We start from the raw sequence: 20,819 nt of genomic DNA on the forward strand, positions 1-20,819 counted from the left end.
AGCCACGGCACCCAGCCATATATTAAAATCTTAACCCCCAGTATGATGATATTAGGAGTTGGGGCCTTCAGAGGTAATAAGGTCATGAAGGTAGAGCCGTCATAAATGAGATTAGTGCCCTTATAAGAAACATGAAAGAACTTGCTTCCTCTCTCTTTTACCCACCAGGTGAGGATATAAGAAGATGGCTGGCTGTGAAACAGTAAGAGGACCTTCATCAACAACCCAACCACGATGACGCCCTGATCTCAGATTACCAGCCTCCAGGACTGTGAGAAATAAGTGTTTGTTGTCTAAGCCACCAATCTATAATGTTTTTGTTAGTACAGTTCAAACGAAGACACATGGCTAGGGGCATATTTCTCCAAGTCAGTCTCAAAACACATTTCCACCTGGGCATGGTGGCTCATGCCTGTAATCCCAGCACTTTGGGGGGCCAAGGTGAGCAGATTGCTTGAGCTCAGGAGTTCAAGGCTAGCCTGGGCAACATGGCAAAACCCCTCTCTACAAAAAAATACAAAAATTAGCCAGGCATGGTGGTACACGCTGGTGGTCCCAGCTGCTCAGGAGGCTGAGATGGGAGGATCACCTGATCCCTGAAGGTTGAGGCTGCAGTGAGCCATGACTGTGCCACTTCACTCCAACCTGGAGAACAAAGTAAGACTCTGTCTCAAAAAATAAAATAATAAAAACATATTCCAATCCACCTGCTTGTAACATGTGTTCCTCCATCAGTAATGTTCCTCTCTTTGCTAAGGAGCCCAGCAAACCCACAATACCTGTCTCTCAGTCTGAGTCCATGATAATCGCTAATCTTCTAAGGGGACTGAGGTGAACAGGTGAATGAGAAAATTCTAATGCCAGAATACGTTGCCTATACACTTCACGTGCATACACAGAACAGCAGGAATAAAGGAAACCCAGAGAACCTTGGAAAGAACTGCCACCCTAACTAGGTTCACTAGGAACTAAGGAAAAAATAAAATAATTTTTGGCTCATATTGCCTATACTTGGTGAGATTACTTAAGAGTACTAGGGACTTTAAGGACACAATAGGGGTCTAAAATACCCTAAGAAGGAGCAGAATGTTGCTTTGTGTAAGAATTAGAAAAAAGATTCATATTTTCATGGGGGAGAGGAGGATGACGGAGGGAGTAAATATACACAGGTCCAGGTATATAAAACAGCACTAGAACCTCCACACATACATTTACAGTTGCGTGACTCCATGGCACTTCAGATAAAAGGGAAATGGACTGGGGACAGCGAATTTAATGTGAAAAGACTTTTAAAAGAGCTAGTGAGAGAGAGGAATACTTAAGACTACAAACCAAGACTCCCTTAAAGTCTTCATTTCTGTAGAAAATGATTAGTATAGATACTGTCCAATTTAGGAAAGGCATAACTAGATTAAGAAATAAGGCCATTGGCTGGGTGGGGTGGCTCACACCTGTAATCCCAGCACTTTGGGAGGCCAAGGTGGGTGGATCACCTGAGGTCAGGAGTTCGAGACCAGCCTGGCCAACGTGGCAAAACCCTGTCTCTACTAAAAATACAAAAATCAGCCAGTCATGGTGGCAGAGTCCTGTAATCCCCACTACTCAGGAGGCTGAGGCAGGAGAATCGCTTGAACCTGGGAGGCAGGGGTTGCTGTAAGCCGAGACTGTGCCACTGCACTCCAGCCTGGGTGACAGGGTGAGACTCCCTATCAAAAAAAGAAAGAAAGAAAGAAAGAAGATCACAAGGTGCTTGTAAGAATGCCAGTTATCCACCTTCTTATTTAGGTGCAATGCTAATGATAAGGCAGGAGTGAGTCACATAGCAGTATAGAAAGTAGACATAATTAAAAATATGTCTAGTTAACTTTGCACATCAGGTGCAAAGTTAACAACACTGAAGGAAAAACCATAAAACCATATAGAAATCTGCTAAATATTTTAAATGGCAACTAAACCTTAAAGAGATTTTATTTACCACCGTAAAAAAGTAGAAACTCAGGGCAGATAACCTGAGGTGAAAGGTATCTCAAGGAAGGGGGATTGAGACTCTGCTCCCTGTCTGGTTTTGGGGTTCAATTTCCATGGAAAGGTAAGAGGAGATCCACAGATTAGAGACTCCTGCCAGAGCCCACAGGGCATGGGCTGTATCTCTCACACCGAGCCTGGCAAAAAGACACTCCATAAACATTTGTGGAATGACTTTCTAAAGCAGACTAATAACTTGGCCACTTGCACTCAGGCTGCCATGAATTCACTAATGTTAATGAATTGGCTCTTTTGGTTTGTCTGCCTTGCCACTTGTTTATGTTGGGGATTTATGGAGCCATGTCACTGAGGGCTAGGAATTAATTTTTATCTTGTTAGCTGAAATAAATAGGACATGATATAAATGAGAAATGAGAGCGGGTAAGCTAAGGTTAGCAGGAATTCCGCCAACTCTCGGACTGGAACTGTGACAACAGCTCATTATTCAGGAAGAACTGGAGTTTGTGTTTCAGGGAATGAATCTGGACAGTCATTAATGAACTGACGGACTTTATAAACTGTTTCTTAGAGACCCAATTCTCTCAGTTTATATTGCTTGATTATTTATATGGTTATTTGGGGAGGGGGGTAATTTGTTAGGGAATCTGTATTAAGAATATGGCTGCTTATAAGAGTATTTCTCAACTGTTAGTACTCAACTCTAAGAAACACAAAAATATTATCCCCTTTCTCTACACTGACAGTAACTGTATGACTGCGTTTCTGTGCCTTCTGGATATTCCTGCTGAGACATCCTAATAATCTTATTTTCTAAAATACGTATTAACAAGTCTTTTCTAAATTTTCCAAATGTATATTAAGTTGTGGTACTAATAGATGGTTTTGCAAACTACACTTGCCTCCTGGAAATTTTGCAATACTCTCCCATCTCCTGGCCCCCTGCCCGCCACACCTGAGAACTACTGCTCCAGATGGGGCAATTTCAAAGAATCAATTTTCTAGACAGTCAATTTGCAAAACTGATTCAGGATTTGCGATGCTTTACTAGGGCGGTAATATAAGCAATGAGTAGGCTTTCCCCTAAGTGTGATCTCACTATCTTGAATTATGACCTACCTTTGCCCCAGTTACACTCAGAATAAAACCTTATACTCAGTCTAGTTCATATCAACTATTTGCGACCAAAGGTAGAGAGTGGGAAAGGAAAGAAACAAAAATTTGAGAAAAAATTTTAAATCTCAATAAACTGATTGCTCTATGATTTGGTTTCTGGTAAACTGGTCAGCATTGAATAATCCTTGGTTTAAACTATCAAGCTTACTTTTGGGTAAAGTTGTATAAAGCAACTGGGACAGCTATCTTCAAAAGGGATAAACTGAAGAATTAGAGAAATATGATGATGACTTATAAAACTTGAATTTTCAGTTAGATATTATAATAAACTGACATAAATAAAAAGCAAGTAAGAATGAGAAGACCATAAAATACCTGAAAAATGTGGAAAGCTACTCATTCTCAAAGAAGTTCAAGAAACATGCAAATAGTAACATCAGACTTTTTGCTTATCAGATGGACTAAACCAGGAATGTCCAATCATTCAGCTTCCCTGGGCCACGATGGAAGAATTGCCTTGGGCCACACATAAAATACACTAACACTAACGACAACTGATGAGATTAAAAAGAATAATCCAAAAAAAACTCAAAATGTTTTAAGAAAGTTTACGAATTTGTGATGGGCCACATTCAAAGCCGTCCTGGGCCATATGTGGCCCATGGGTTGCGGGTTGGACAAGCTTGGACTAAACTATAAAAGACTAGTAACATCCTGGCCAGGTATGATGGCTCACGCCTTTAATCCCAGCACTTTAGGAGGCTGAGGCGGGCAGACCTGAGGTCAGGAGTTCGAGACCAGCCTGACCAACATGGCAAAACCCTGTCTCTATTAAAAATACAAAAATTAGCCAGGCATGGTGGCAGGTCCCTGTAATTTCAGCAACTTGGAAGGCTGAGGCAAGAGAATCACTTGAACCCGGGAGGCAGAGGTTGCAGTGAGCCGAGATGGCACCACTGCACTCCACTCTGGGTGAGAAGAGTGAGACTCTGTCTCAAAAAAAAGACTACATCCAGTATTGGCAGGTGTACAGAAAAAGAGTACTTTCTGTTGGTCAGAAAGAGTACTGTTGGTCAGAACTACAAATTGGTATGTCCTTTCTAGAGAAAACTTGGCCAACATCATTCTGAATTTAAAATGTGCATACTACCTTAACACATAATTTCACTACTAGAACTCTACCTTACAGAAACAAACAAATGCAACAGGATAGACACAGACTATTTCTGAAGCATTTATATGAAATGGGGAAAAAATGGAGAACTCCAAAATATTTGTCACCATAGGAATTATAAACAAATTAATGTCCATCCATACTATAAAATGCTAAGTATGCATCAAAGAATGAAGCAAAGCGTTTACAGTACAGAGAATGCCTGAAGTTATCTGAGTTAAGAAAAAAGGAAGTTGTGTAACATATTTAGTGCTATTCCACTTGAAGAAAAAAAGCATAATTCTCCTTACAGTGGTTAAAACAATACAAATCAAGCCATTTACAGCATTTACCCATTTTCACATGTTCAGTAGGAAGTGTTCACTGTTTTTACTTTACATACTTTTGTATTGTTTGTATACACACACATACACACATAATACACAGAGTCAACTCAATCAAAAGCAAAAGCAAGACTTCAATTTTCTAAAGAAAGAAATTGTTCTTTTCAATAAATGGTGCTGGGTCAACTGGATACCCACATTGAAAATACTGAGTTTTGACCCATATCTCATACCAATTGTGAAAACAAATTCAAGACTGATTACAGCTCTAAAAGTGAAGAAAATATAAGTGAGTATCTTGACTTTAGGGTAGGCGAAAATTTCATAAATATGATACAAAAAGCTCTAATCATAAAGGAATATATATCTATAAATTGGACTACATAAAAATTAAGAATTTCTATTCAACAAAAGTCATCAAGAATCTACAGAGCAAATCTACAGAGAAAAGCAATCTACAGAGAAGGTATTGGCTATATATATATATATATATATCTGTCAAAGAACTCATATACAGTATATATTTCTAAAAACCTAAAAAAAAAAAAAAAATCAATGAGAAAAAGGCTGACATTGCCCAATAGTAAAACGGGCAAAAGACTTGAATGAGCACTTTTAAAAAAACACACTATCTAGGTACCTAATAAATATATGAAATGGTGCTCCATTTTATTAGTCATTAGGAGAATGCAAATTAAAATCACAATGTGATACTTCTGAACACACATCAGAATGACTAAATTGACAAAGAAAAAATAAATGCCAAGTGGTGAGAATGTGAAATAAATTGAATTTTCATACACTGTTAATGAGAAGGTAAAACAGTACAGTCACTTTGGAGAACTGAAAGTGTCTACAAAGCTTAATATACACACACACAGAATTCCACTTGGTATGGTATATATGTAACAGAAAAATATATATATATGCTCACTAAACAACACGTACAGGTCTTTGGTGAACGTACATATGCTATTCAAATATACAGATACAGATATATAGTGAATATATGTTATATATAGTGAATATAGAACATGAATATAAATGTCATGAATATATATATATATACTGAAAATACTCAAATGTCCATTAATCATAGATAGGTTTATTTTAATTTAGTCATCCCATATAATACTATATAGTAGTGAGAATGAGCCAACTACAGTTAAGTACAACAGGATATGATTCTGAAATACATTAAACAAAAGACAGAAGCAAAAGAGAATATAAAATTTTAGTTTTTATAGTTCAAAAACAGGTAAAACTAATACATGGTGTTTCAAGTCAGAGTAGCAGTTACCCTTGAGGGTCTCGGCAGTGACTGGAAAGGGGTCCGAAGGGGGTTCTTGGAAGCTACTAATCTTGATCTGGGTGCTGGGTGGATGGTCATATTCACTTTGTAAAAACTCACTAAGGTCCTATATTCATGATCCATGCACTCTTCAGTATTTATGTTATAGTTCAATCAAAAGTTTACTTTATAAAAATGAGAGATAATACCAAAGACTATTTGAAAAGCACACCCACTAGTAACCAAAAACATCAATATTTAGATAAGGCATTATTATGACCAATTAAATAAAATCAGTAAACAAGTATTTACTGAGTCCCTGCTATGTGCCATGAAGTATGTTAGCACTAGTGACACAACAAGACAGACAAATGTTTACTCTTCAGTCTCATGGAACTCACCACTGAAATTTTTTAAAAGGAAGAAAGAAAGGAGAGAAGGAAGATGGGAAAGCCAAAATGCTAAAAATGAATAATAATGCATTTTTCATAGCAGCACAAACTGATGTTATTCTTTTGACAAGAAATTTGGCACTATATATCATGATCTTTAAAAATATCCATCTGCTCAATGAATTATTAAAAAATAGATGCAAATCATATACTAGTAGATGACAACTACGTAAAAAAAAGCTTATGCACAGAAAAAATGAAAATATATATCAAAATGTGTTTTTTTAATTCACCATTTTCTAAAAGATCTTTAACAAAGTCACATTATGAATAATAAATCAACCATAATTTCCTAATTAATACCAAAATGCATTTTATACATTAGGTATTTTTCTGTATCCTTCAGGGTCTTCTTAGTATGTATATTTTCAAAGGGGAGTCTAATGAAAGGTAAATCCTGTTTAAAAACAAATCAATAGATCTTTTTCTTTACGACAACCTAAATGTTACCCCCACAGAGTCACGTGAGAGTTGAAATCTCACAAAGTAAATATCCAACATCAGATTTTTCTTTAAGGTGATTTAAAAACTGCCCACTTTCTCTCAGACATCTGTTTGGTCATAAAATGCCTAGAGGAAAGTAGATATAGAAAGGAAAAGGCTTTTCAGCAAATTCACTCTAACACCATTTTCTAATAAGTTTATTGCTGAAGCGCCATTCTAAAATCAAAAGATTCATTCACCAGAAGAGAAGAAAGGGCATCTCAATAAAGCAAAACCAGATATAAAAAGGAGAAAAGCCTTTGAATGCATTTCTAAACAAAATAAACATGAACAGTAATACTAAAAATCTGAGTAATGCTAACCTAAAATAAACTAAGCCATTTTGACTGTCTGGACTGAGGAAAGAGTATCAGGAAAAACTCTTAAGAAAAATCTAAACCAGACAGAGTAGGCAAGAAACTAAAGACACACAACAGGAGTCAAAGAGACAGGAGGAAAGTAAGGAGCGCCCAGGCACCAGAGCAGGGGAGAGACTAACATTGAGGCACGTCCTCTGCACTTGGTCTATAGGAGGCTGCCTCTGGCATCGGCAGCTGCAGTGGGCTAGGGACAGTTAGAGAGGGTCTGGCACTGAAGCAAAACTTGGCTGTGAATGGACAAGGGCACTGGAGGAAGCCAGACTCCGACAGGCTCACTGCAGGGCTCTCAGGCATGAGGGAGACATGGGCTCCTGCCCGTGGGAAGACAGGAGGCATAAGGAGGACAGCACGAACACAGCATTGAAATTCTTTAACTGCTGATATTGGGTGGAAAGGTTACACGAAGAAAAGCTCCCCAACCAAGATTATAGACCACAGATTTATAGCAGCAGCTATGTTTTACTGGGTGGTATTACTGGGTGGCCCACATATAGAAAAAAAGGCAAGCAGTTGGATTGGTGACATTAACTCGGAGATGGTGGCCATACAAGCAGCTGAGACAGCTAGAACTGACAGGGTAAACATCAGAGCACAGGACCTGGTGGGGAAGGCAAATGAAAGTAGCCATACATAAGGAGAAGAGGGAAGATCCAAGCAGATGCAAAGGCAATAGGGACATGAGAGGCTAGACTGAAGGATGTCACCAGAAAGTGAGATACTGGAGTCAAATTCTAGGGAGAAATTAATGTAGGTTGGTGGCATGGTCCAAGGTTTTATCTTAAGATTAAGCAGCTGAGTGGTGACAATCCTTACAGTAGAAAAAGTCAAATAATTATATAGCTCAGTGTAGAATGGTAAGTGAAGTTCACCAGGCTGTTAACAGAACCTTGTGGAGAGAGGAAACTGTAAGCCAGGTTTCACAGCACTTGATAAAGCAGGTAATTGACTAGGAAATAAATAAAGAAGGAGTGGGAATAGGGTGCCAGAAGCCTCAAGGAGAAAGATTTTGCAAACAAGAAGGCAACCAAAAGATTTCATTAAAAATACATTTTTTTTTTTTTTAATTTTTAGAGATAGGGCCTTGCCACATTGCTCAAGCTGGTCTCAAACCTCCACTGGGCTCAAACGATCCTTCCTTCTCAGCCTCCCAAATAGCTGAGACTATAGGTACATGTCACTAAACTGACTCCAAGCATTTTTAAAAACACTAAATATAATGCCAAATATTATAGTTGGATTCTTTAAAAAAAAATTAGAAAACAGTTAAAATACTGCTTTAAAAAACTGTTATATATTTCCTTATATATTTTATTGGGAGAAAAAATTATTTTATACCTTTTTTACACTGTAAAATGAATTCAAGCACACGTCAAAAGATAAGAAAAAAATCACTATAATCCTACTACCTTAATGTAACTATTATTACAGTAATTTTTTCAGCAGTTATAATCATATTGCATTTAAAATTTTTTTATTGTTTTCCAATTAGCCATATGCATTTTTTAAGCCACAGTCATTTTTCCACATTAACACACCTGCATGATATTTTGTCAAGTAGATTTCTAAAATTTATAAATCTTTTCTTCCATTGTTCATCTAATTTGGACTACCATAATTTATGCAGGGATATAAATCTACATGTATAATTTTACATTTCCGTGCCTAACCTGAGTAGTAGATAATTAACAGTATTGAAGGTGGGAAAGTTGTCCCTGAAGACTGAAAGGAAAATGGCAAGCTTATTTTCAGATGCACTATCTCACCAGGTCACTGACAAGCCAGAAGATTTACCTGGAAGAAATCTTACAAAACGTGGCATGAAATGAAATCTTGGGCAGCAGGGAGGACTGTCTTCAAACAAAGGACCTGAAGCAAACAAATGAGAAAAAAAAAAAAAAAGAAAATTCAGTCTTAAAAAAACAAGCACTGCAACTTAATTTCTAAGATTTATGATAACCACAAAAACTACCACTAGAAGTAGAGGCATAAAAAATACCACCACCTCCTGCCACTCCTCCTCAGTGGCTAAATCAATCATTGGTAACTGCCACAAGCACCCAAGGAAGACTGCAATGAGGAGACTACAAGAAGGCAAGAAGAGGATGAAAGCCCCAAGTAGCAAATATATACAGTAAAACTATTTTTAAAATTCAAAACTATCAAGACTTACTATAATTGAATTATTGCATGATATAATGTAACTATGTGTTCATTCTTTCCCATTTTAATCACTACACTAAAAAAAGTTGAGAAATGCTATCAGTTTGAAAAGCCACTCATCAATAAATAAGTAACTGTTTGTTAGAATATGGATACTTCCAAAAGAGTAAGCTACTATCCAAGAACCAAGCATCAAGTCTTTGAATCTATCTAGTTCACTCTAAGTGTCTGCATGTGTGCGTGTGTGTGTATGTTTTAATGACTAACCAAAGTTTTGCATTTAAATAAACTTCCATCTTAGAAGATTTATTACAGCAAAGTTTACTAGATTTAAAATATTAACTAATGGTAATTTCCCAGGTACACATATATCAAGGTAGTTACACATAATAACTGGTACCATCTTCAAGCTGCTACCAGCTAATAATAAGCCCTATCAAACTGTATAAAGTAAAATCTATAGAAACTTATTCATGTCAAATGATAACAAGCATTCCTGTGAATAACACTTTTCTCTGGGTATTTAAAAAATAAGAGAAATTTCAACTATCTCCCTACAACTTTTATAAGAGTTTTCACATATACTATAATGTTCTTCTATAAACATTACTCTCTTCTTTAAATCCTATTACTTACCTTTAAGATTCCAGTCATATAATTCCAAAATATCTCTGAATAGGAACAGTGAAAAGAGTTCAAGCCCTTTCACACAAAAATTCTGAAAAATAAACCAAAATTAAATTACTATAGATTGGCAAATATATATTAACTGAAGGTTCAACTTGTTCTTGTCAAGTGTCTTTAAAAGTGTCTGTTAAAACTACACTAAGACCATATAGTTTCCTGAAAAGTTTGGCCACTGATCACTAGTTTCAGATGGAAATGAAATAGACAATAATGCCACTAGGATTCCTTAATGTCAACTTAGCCCTTCTCAGTATACAAATAAAATGAGAAATTTAAAAAGTAAAGTCTCACTTATATTAATATATTTTTCTAATTCAATTATAAACTGTGTCAGAATCTTCTGAGGATGTTTTGTTAATTCAGATTACACATATGCACCTGATAGGCTTGTCCCCCACCCCCACCCCACACATCCAGAATAACTGTCATGGAGTTACCAAAAAACAGAGGTCATGTGTACCCAAAAAGTTCAAATTCGTAATGAACGCAAATAAAGGGCTAAGAAAAACTATACAACTCTGCACCAAAATTTCTCCTGTAAACAAGCTAAACAGATGATATATTTGCCAGTGAGACTTATCTCATAATTCTTCCTCCTACTTGTTTTGCTCGGAGTTCATAAATCACCCTGCGTGAGATCACGCCAGAAGTCATAAACTTTTACAATAGCAAATGAAGGCATATGACCTTAAAAACCAAAAGGAAGTTAAAAAAAAAAAAAAAAAAAAAAGCCCTTCTAAAGCAGGAGAATGAAGGGGTGGTTCTTTTTCTTTAATTCTTTTTGAAAGTAAGGTACAATAAACAAGACTTGCTCAGAATGAAACAGGTGCCAACTAGGCACACATGTGATGCCGATCAATTTCCCCCTCCACGCTCCCTGCCCATGACAGAGCAGTCCCATTAAACAAGGTTTGCAAGCAGAGCCAGGGACTCCGGAAATGGACCCTGACTCCAACACAATGTTAAGTGCACAAGCTTGTTTGCTGTCTAGTTGTTATTTCTTAGTATGATTTGTTGACACCACTAAATTCAAGATCAGACTATGAATCATTCTGAGATTCACATTAATCTTCCTTTGGAATTTTAAATCTCTTGCATATATTGAGATAAATCTGCTGCTGAGCACCCGCAATGAAAAACAATTAGGAAAAATATGTAAATATATGGGAAGAAAAATGAACCAAGCATTGATCTTGTCATTGGAGATAACGAATAAGATTATTACAACAGCTATCAGATTGTTTCACTATTCCAATTTCCCCTCTGATAATGGCCAGTAACCAAAATCTGTCCCCTACGTAAAAGAAACTAGAAACAGATGTAAAGTTAATATCAGCAGATGTAACACAAGGAGAAAGGGGTTCAAAAACAGGTCAACAAGCTGAAAATTGGCCTGAATTTTAACCTTGATACTAGAGCTACATTTCACTGACTCTTTCAACAGTGAATATGATACTTTAGAGATATCCCTGGCAAAAGCCAGATCTGGCCAAGTTCAATGCTTTAAAATAGTAGTGTGGAACAAGCAAAAGAGCAAACTACATCAAACCACTACACAATCTTTTCCCTTACCTCCGGCATCATCTCTTCAATGAAATGAATCGTGTAGTCGATGTTGAATCTAATTACTTTACACAGTGGAATCTGCAATAAAAAGAAGTGAGGTTCAGTTCCCCAACATCTCCCTGCAGGCTCATATTATACACGTTTGTTACCTGACCCAAAAGGCCATGAACCAAATGAGAAGGCTTCACCTTCATCTCAGCGGCTAACAACACTGCACATGAAGCTTGACCACAACTGCTGGATTTTAATGACAAGAACCCAGCTGGCCTGGCCTCTCCAAGAAACCTGCATAATGTGGTGCTTAATTAACAGTATTAGCAGCAGCAACACGAACATGACAAGAACCCATTAAAACCACAAATATCACCTCTAAAGAATTAATAAAACCATAACCATAAACATTTCTGTTTCTCAAGTTTTTAAAATATTTTAGAATCTCTGGCTCCTTAAGCAGATCAGGGATAGTAGGGTGATAACCCATCAATTATGGATTCGTAGGTCCCTGAAAACACCCAATTCGTGCTGCCCATCTGGCTCTTGAGCAAAGGCAATTGTGGTAATAAATATAATAATAACAAATGATAATAAAAATAATAATAGCTAACATTTTTTGAGCCAGGCACTGTCCCAAATGCTTCACAATATTCATTCATGTAACATCCCTATAACATGGGTTTGGCTACCATGTCCACTGAACAGTGCAGGAAGCTAAAGCAGAAGAGTCATCAGGTACCATGCCTAAGATAACAGGTAGCTTGGTGAACTGCGAAGTCTTCCTCTAGACCCCAGCTCTTAGCCACTAGAGTATACCCCTCTCATTACCTGTTCTAGTACTCAAGATACATGTGAAAATGAAGGAAGGCTCAGCATAAAATAAATCCACATCTATCTTACTTTACCAATGTATCATCAGACAATTGCCTACTGCCTACACATAATAGGTTTTCCGTAAATCTATTTTTGAATAAATTAAAGAATGAAAAAGGGAGGGAGATTACTGCAGAGAATTGGCTGGCTAGCTGGGGAAAATAACAGAACCAGAAGTCCCGGAGATGCGTTAACTGAGTTTTTCTGGCTGCTTAATCTGTCCATAAGATGATTTTATATAGATGTAATCATTTTCATAAACCATAGCAATCAGAAAGAAACAAATTTTAATTCTATCAGTGAAAGGAATGGTAAGAAAAACAGAAAAATAGTCTTATAATGCCATCTACTGGAAATCCTTTTCTCAGATACGAAGTTTAGTTCTTGGGGGCTTTTCCTTTTTATTCTAAAGAATAGTGGTTAATTTGAGTGAAATTCGTAATAGCCATTATGATTTTTAAGTTCTACTTTGTTCTTATAATCATTTAAAAATATTTAAGAGTTACAAAATTTTGCATGATTCAATGTATTTTTAAAATACCTATTCTTTGCTAACAACTATATTAGGTTCATAGGTACTCTAAAATAAGCTACGGGTCCTATCTTAAGAGGTAAAGATGTATAAGAAGAAAGGCATGTAAGCAAATACAAACAGAATACAATGCAATGTAACTTCTAAGTTCAATTAAAAAACAAACAAGCAACCAAAAAAAGTATAAAGTACAAAAGAACCAAAGAGGAGGTAACATATGAGTTGTCTTCAAAGATGAGGAGGGGCTGGGCACGGTGGCTTACGCCTGTAATCCTAGAACTTTGGGAGGCTAAGCGGGGTGGATCAACTGAGTTCAGGAATTGAAGAACAGCCTGGCCAACATGGTGAAACCCCGTCTCTACTAAAAATACAAAAATTAGCTGGGCGTGGTGGCGTCTATAATCCCAGCTACTTGGGAGGCTGAGGCAGAAGAATCGCTTGAACCCGGGAGTCGGAGGTTGCAGTGAACCAAGATCATGCCACTTCACTCCAGCCTGGGCAAAAGAGCAAAACTCCATCACAAAAAAAAAAAAAAAAAAAAAAAAAAAAAAAAAAAAAAAAAAAAAAAGATGGGGAGGAATTTTCCAGGTCATCCAGAAAAGGTTGAGGCAGAGCAGGTGTTTAGCTTCTAGAAAAACGGAGGAAAGGCAGCTGAGGAAAGAAGTAGTAATTTCACAGTTCAGACAGAAGTGGGTGGAGAGAGAGAGATGCCAGATGATCTAGAGAGGAAAATATGAACTCTATTACGTAGCCCTTACAAACCATGTTAAGGTCAGGGCTTATGGATATATGGCAACAAGAAATCATTCAAGTACTTTAAGTTACAGATTATCATCATTTACATTTCAGATGAGACACTGTGGAAACAGTGTGGGAATGGCTTGTAAGGGAACAAAGAAGACCGGACTGAAGTCTAATGCAATAGTCCAGGAGCCAAATGAAGGGAAGACTGGAAAGGAATAGAAAAATTTTAAACACAGGAGATATTACTGAAATATACAGTGACCATTCTGATGTGGGAGGAAGAGTGAAGAAAGAATCGAGGATCATTTCTGGGTTTCGGGCTTAAGTGACCAACTAGGTCACTTAATTCAGGAGGGTGTCCCCTGAGTACCTCAAGTTCAATATGCAGGGAAGATGACGAGTCTAGTTTCACACAGGTTGAGGGTAAAGTATCTGAGGAAACATCGAGGAGGTTCATTTCAAAAGGCAATCTAAAATGTGAGAGTGGAGTATTAACACAGAGGTACATGTCACAGCTATTAATATTGATCTGGTGGGGATCAGAATATGCATGGGTGGAAATGAATTACTCAGAGAGTAAATAGTAGAGAAAACAGCCGGAGCTCTTGGGAATTCTCAAGAGATAGGCAGAAAGCGAATGTGCAAACTTTCTTCCTTGCTATCATAGGAAAAAGCACTCTGCTAGATGATTTATGCATGTACAGTCCTTTCTCCATTTCATTTTAAGTAAAATCACTTCTTGGAATTCCTTCTCTGACCTCTTCTCTTTGTATATACTTTATTTTCTTTTGGGCTTCCATCCATACCACCAGAGCCCTTCTCAGACACACAAATTTGGAAAGGCAGGATCTCCTCATCTATTCAAACTGTGGTATCTCTCTAAGTGTCAAGAAGAGCTTGTTATTTTGCTACACAATGGTCAACCAAGAAACTGTGTAACTTCAAAGATCACCAAAATACCTCCCAACAAATGCCATCAAATAATATAAATGACTACCATTGTGTTTGAATACTTAAAAGTAAAGAACATCCTATGCTGACTTATACTCCTATCTCACCCTAGCAAAAAAACTCAAAAAACTAAAAAACTCTCCAAACCTCCATCTTCTAACTCTACTACTTCCACATACTGATTGACCAAATCCAGGGGTCAGCGAGTCCACTGCAAATGGGAAGCCAACTAAAGTGGGAGGGAAATGATCCAGGCGTTCTCCTGTGCTTTTGAGAATATGACAAAATACAGTGTAACTCATACATATATCTTACATTTTTTTTCTTTTTCCTTTTCTTTTTTTGACAAGGAGTTTCGCTCTTGTCGCCCAGGCTGGAGTGTGGTGACGCGATCTCGACTCACTGCAAACTCTGCCTCCTGGGTTCAAGCAATTCTCCTGCCTCAGCCTCCCGAGTAGTTGGGATTACAGGTGCCCACCACCGCGCCCAGCTAATTTGTGTATTTTTGGTAGAGACAGGGTTTCACCATGTTGGCCAGGCTGGTCTCGAACTCCTGACCTCAGGTGATCTGCCCACCTCATCCTCCCAAAGTGCTGGGATTACAGGTGTAAGCCACTGCACCTGGCCCTTTTTCTTTTTTTTTTTTAAGAGACAGGGTCTAGCTCTGTCACCCAAGCTGGAGTTCAGTGGGGCAATCAGCTCACTGCAGCTTCAAACTCCTGGGCTGAAGCGATCCTCCCGCATTAGCTTCCAGAGTAGCTGGGACTACAGACAGGCATTATCACGCCCAGCTAATATTTTTATTTTTTTGTAGAGATGAGGTCCCCCTAAGTTGCCCAGGCCGTCTTGAACTCCTGGCCTCAAGCGATTCCCTTGCCTTAGTGCCAGGATTACAGGTGTGAGCCACTGCACCTGGCAAATACACATATCTTTAAAACTTCAGATAAGTTGTCAAAGCTCTTAACATCAGGTATTATAATAACAAATGTACTACATAAAAAGGTAAAATTCTCCCAGAAAGCTCTATACTCAGCCAACAAGGCTTTCAATCCACTTCAAGACCTTAAGAGAACTTGTAGAACTAGATTTGGTGGAGATTCTATCATTACCATCATTTGCATGACATGCTTGCTGACATTCTCTCTCTAGCAAGAAAAGGAATCAGATTGGTAAAGCAATTTAAAAATTCTTTTCCTTAGGAGGATATTTCAAATTCAAGAGGCCTTTGATGGATCTAATTCCTATGAACTGTACAACACTCAAAACCCTATTTTTATCAACATCTCTAATATAAATGATGGGGTTTGTCATAGAATGAAGTTCTCACCAAGAACTTGAACATTTACATAAAATATATGCTGAAGCCAGGAATTTTTTCTGTCCTTTTGTTTTATAATGACAGTAATGACTGTGACTAATTTACCATCAGTGGCCTCTCAGGCCAAACCTTGTGCTGGGGGACGTTTTTAAAAATGATGTTTTCTACTCACGTTTGCTGTAAACCTAAAACTACTATTTTTTTTAAAAAAGTCCATATTTTAAAAAAATTATGGCTGATTCTCACTAAAACCCCAAGCATTGCTATCATTAATGAAGTTCAAAGAATTCACTTGTCCAAGGTTAAAAAAAAAAAAGGATTAGAAGGAAGATTCAAACCCAGCTCTGTCTGAAATCCTTTCCAAAGAGAGAGGTACCAGTATTTATTATGTGCCAAACACCATGATAAACACTTTTCATGTGCCATCTTATTTATTTTTCACAAAAGCCAATGAGATTGTTCCCACTAATACCCTAATCTTACAGATGAGAAAGCCAAAGCTTATAAAGATTGAAATGTCAAATCACAGACCTATCACTAATTTTAAACCCTGGTCTCTCTAAAGCCACATTGCTATCCTTCTTTGTTTAAGGTGATCCTAAAAGTCAAAATAAGATCTATATTACTTCTAGGGAATCAAGAAATAAGATGAAGAATAGTTTTAAGTATTTTCATGCTAACTAAATTCTGTCTATTTATAAGCCCTCTGTGGGGAAAAAAGAGACAGGCAGTAGATGGTGGGGGGTGGAGAGTAATCAACTCTAAAGCTATGAGATTTGGTGTAACAAAGGGTTTGAAAGTTTGTGACACTTGAAAAAAAAAAGCAAAGAAATCATGAAAATTCAGAAACCTCTTAGTACCTTTCCATAAAGATTATTTAAGAATGGCCTAATATTATTGCTTTTCTACATATATTTATTTATTTGAGACATAGTTTCACTTTTCTGCCCAGGCTGGAGTGCAGCGGCATGATCTCGGCTCACTGAAACTTCTGCCTCCCAGGTTCAAATGATTCTTGTGCCTCAACCTCTCGAGTACCTGGGTTTACAGACGCACACCACCAAGCCCAGCTAACTTTGTATTTTTAGTAGAGATGGGGTTTCGCCATGTTGGCCAAGCTGGTCTTGAACTCCTGACCTCAAGTGATCTGCCTACCTCGACCTCCCAAAGTGCTGGGATTACAGGTGTGAGCCACCGCACCCAGCCCATATTATTGCTTTTCTACATTAGTGAACAGATGGTCCCCCCGAAGAAAAACATAATATATATTATGAAATGATTTTATTTTTACATTTACAATGTAATCATCTTCTCAAAGAAAATTCTCTAGGATAAAAAATACTGTGAAATAAATAAAATCTCATTAGGAAAACAATTTGTCTTAAATTAGCATCACTGCTATAGAATCATATCTACTTATATAGGAAAAAAGAATGACAAAAAGGGCTAAGGTAAGGCAAAGATTTGAGTCTTAACTGTACTCTCCAATGGAACAGAATTTCATCTGTGAAGTAAACAGTACTAAAATAATTTTTCAAATTGCAGATGTAATTTCACATAACCAAACCAGAAAAGGTTAAAGAACATTCTATTTGATGTGGATATACAATAGCTACAATTCAGTAAGTTCTACAACAGCAACTGTACTGGGTCAAGTACACTGCCACACATCTGTTCCTGTGCCACTGCCAGCCAATTCACTCTACATCCAACTGCAATATGAAGTAAGAAAGACAATTCCTGGGACTGCAAGCATGGAGATGGAAAGATTTTGACTCACGGATCAGGAACTTCCATTTGAACCAATTACCAACAAAGCAGACTTAATACCTGTATAAAAATATCATGAATCCATATGTCAAAGTCTCTTGAAGACATATTTCTGGGATTCAAAAGCAGAAAACGTATTTCATGAATTCAGGCTCCAAACATTCTGAATAAGCTCTGTTTCTTTTGCTCAGAGACTAAACAATGGCTTCTCCTTAAAACTTTCTTTTGAAGGACAACCAACCCAAAATAGCTTTAACACATTACTCCACAGTTTATCCTCCTTTTCCAATCTTTCGCACTCTCAAAATGTTACTCTGACACGTTTACTTACACCATTTAATGCAGACTGAACCTGTGACTCATTAGCACAGATGTCACACTGCCACCTGATACACTGCTGCAGACTTCCTGCAGCTCATTTACAATACAGAGGGATGCAGAGGAAATGTTTCTTAGGAGTCAGATGACAGGAAATGTTTTGACTTTTGGAAAGAAGGGATGAAGGAGGTACAAGGAAAGAGAAAAGCAGCCACCTGGCACATACTTACATTGGTCAGGGGGGCATGTGCAAACATAGAAAATCCTTCAAAGATATACTCGTGATCATCGTATTCTATAACAGTTGGCCTGTCAGTCTAAAAGCAAACAGAAACACGAACCCCAAATTAAATAAATGACATGATTTGCATGTGCAGAAATCCATCAGGACACAAAGTAACCAATAGAACATAAGGACTTCCTTTCAGACACCAGGGAGAACTTCATACAAAGTTTAATTTTACGTGAAATTATCTGGCTTCAGATAGTAAGTATAATATTTACGTACTTAGACAATGAATGATGTAATATTATGGGTGCCATAAATAAATAAAAGGCTATATTAAGCTTCATTTTCTAGGAACTTGTTTTATTTAATCTCACAATACCACCAGTTCTGTTCTTAATGAACTATGTTTCTGAACTAACAGAAGTCCTAACAGGAGCAAGGTAGTAACACAGCTGACTCAAATGCAAAGTGGAAAAAGACTCAGCATCATAAAGTGGAGACTAGCAACAGCCTAGAAGTCTCTGAAAGGCCTCTGGGTGCCAGAAGGTCAACCCCTCATAGCTCTATTCCCAGCTTCTCCAAGAAGTCAACCAACCAAACACCGCAACAAATCAATTCCCATACAAGTTCAAAGGCCTTAATTCCCTGAAAATTGGATTTGTAACTAAATAATACATATATCAATCTAAGCATGAGGGACTCTATTCCTTATGCCATTCTTTATAACCCAACATTTTGTGTGTGTGTGTGTTTGAGATGAAGTCTCACTCTGTTGCCCAGACTGGAGTGCAGTGGCATGATCTTGGCTCACTACAGACTCCGCCTCCCAGGTTCCAGCAATTATCGTGCCTCAGCCTCCTAAGTAGCTGGGATTACAGGCGTGCACCACTATGCCAGGCTAATTTTTGTATTTTAGTAGAGATGGGGTTTCACCATCTCTACTAGGCTGGTCTCAAACTCCTGACTTCAGGTGATCCACCCACCTCAGCCTCCCAAAGTGCTGGGATTACAGGCATGAGCCACCAGGCCCAGCCATTTTTAACCTTAAATGCTAAATATGGCAGTAATTATTAAGACTGATGACCTATAAGACATATTCCTAACACAGATATTAGATTTCATTCTTTTAAACATTATCTATTAAGAACAACTTGGAAAGAGGGGGAGCAAAAGAACATCGAAATATCTATTATTTGTTTTGCCAATATTACTGTTAATTTATATTTGAAAAACTTAACAAAGATGGTCTAAATTAAATAAAAGGAAAAGAGAGCCAGGCACAGTGGCACATGCCTGTAATCCCAGCTACTTGGGAGGCTGAGGCAAGAGGATCACTTGAGACCGGCGTTCCAATTCAGCCTGGGCAACAAAGTGAGATCTCACCTCTGAAAAAAGAAAAAAAATAATGAGCAAAAATGGTATAGCCACTTTGGAAACAGTTTGGCATTTCTTCAAAAAAACATTTTTTTTTTGAGACAGTCTCACACTGTCACCCAGGCTGGAGTAAAGCGGTGGGATCTCGGCTCTGCCTCCTGGATTCACGCCATTCTCCTGCCTCAGCCTCCCGAGTAACTGGGACTACAGGTGCCCGCCACCACGCCTGGCTAATTTTTTGTATTTTTAGTAGAGACGGGGTTTCACCGTGTTAGCCAGGATGGTCTCGATCTCCTGACCTTGTGATCCGCCCACCTCGGCCTCCCAAAGTGCTGGGATTACAGGCGTGAGCCACTGCGCCCGGCCGCTGTTCACTAATTTTTAAGAAATGTGGAAGTGTTCTATATTTTCTTCCCACTCCATAGCTCCAACATTGTTGGCTATTATGAATTTGGCTATTAAGTGATGCCAACAATATTTAATGAAAAAAAATATAGTAGTATAGTGAAGAGGAAGCTGAAAGAAACATCATCGTGAAAAAGGCCAATTTCTCAACATAAAAATTAATTATTTTTCAAAGTAAGAACATTTAAGAACAGAATCAATAACTTTAGCCTATTCACATTTTACTCTATTTACATTTTAAATGATATGCATGTGATTCTTTAGAAACTTACTAAAAAGTTCGTAGGCGGGGAGACTGTGATCCGGTAGTGGAAAAGTCGGCCAGCATTGTTGGTCATAGGACGACAGGGCTTGATGGCCTGAGGGGGAAAAAAACGAAAATCAGTTTACAAGTAAAGCAAGAGTATTTTTTACTTAAAAATATATTGTATTTCCTAGATTCACATCTAACAAAAGAGGTTTTATGTCTGTTCCTTAACAGACTGGTAGGAAAGAACAGTATTGGCTTTGCCATACCTAGACCAATAAAAAAGGGCTGGCCAGTCTCCAGCTCTCAGCCGCTTCCTCAGGTGCTGGTGAAGCAAGGATGACCAATAAGGCCGCAAATGTCTGAGGTTTTGGGGCCTCCAAAATACCGTGAACTTGGTAAATGAGCAATTATCATCCATGAGGGTACCAGGGGGACACCTGCTGGAC

The 20,819-nt window shown here is 37.9% G+C and overlaps 1 protein-coding gene across 13 annotated transcripts in view; it reads right to left on the minus strand.

Moving 5' to 3' along the window:
• Positions 1-20,819, minus strand: part of DROSHA (drosha ribonuclease III) — a 131,232-nt gene that overhangs the window by 73,312 nt on the left and 37,101 nt on the right. For all 13 annotated transcript variants that reach the window (XM_063724077.1, XM_024247302.3, XM_024247298.3 and 10 more), the window contains 5 exons: positions 20,396-20,482; positions 18,346-18,432; positions 11,622-11,693; positions 9,999-10,080; positions 8,994-9,068 (listed from right to left, as the gene is read on the minus strand). In XM_063724077.1, coding sequence (XP_063580147.1) covers positions 8,994-9,068; positions 9,999-10,080; positions 11,622-11,693; positions 18,346-18,432; positions 20,396-20,482 — 403 coding nt within the window. The remainder of the gene's footprint in view (positions 1-8,993; positions 9,069-9,998; positions 10,081-11,621; positions 11,694-18,345; positions 18,433-20,395; positions 20,483-20,819) is intronic.

Source organism: Pongo abelii, chromosome 4 (assembly GCF_028885655.2).
Source record: "Pongo abelii isolate AG06213 chromosome 4, NHGRI_mPonAbe1-v2.0_pri, whole genome shotgun sequence".
Taxonomy (NCBI): domain Eukaryota; kingdom Metazoa; phylum Chordata; class Mammalia; order Primates; family Hominidae; genus Pongo; species Pongo abelii.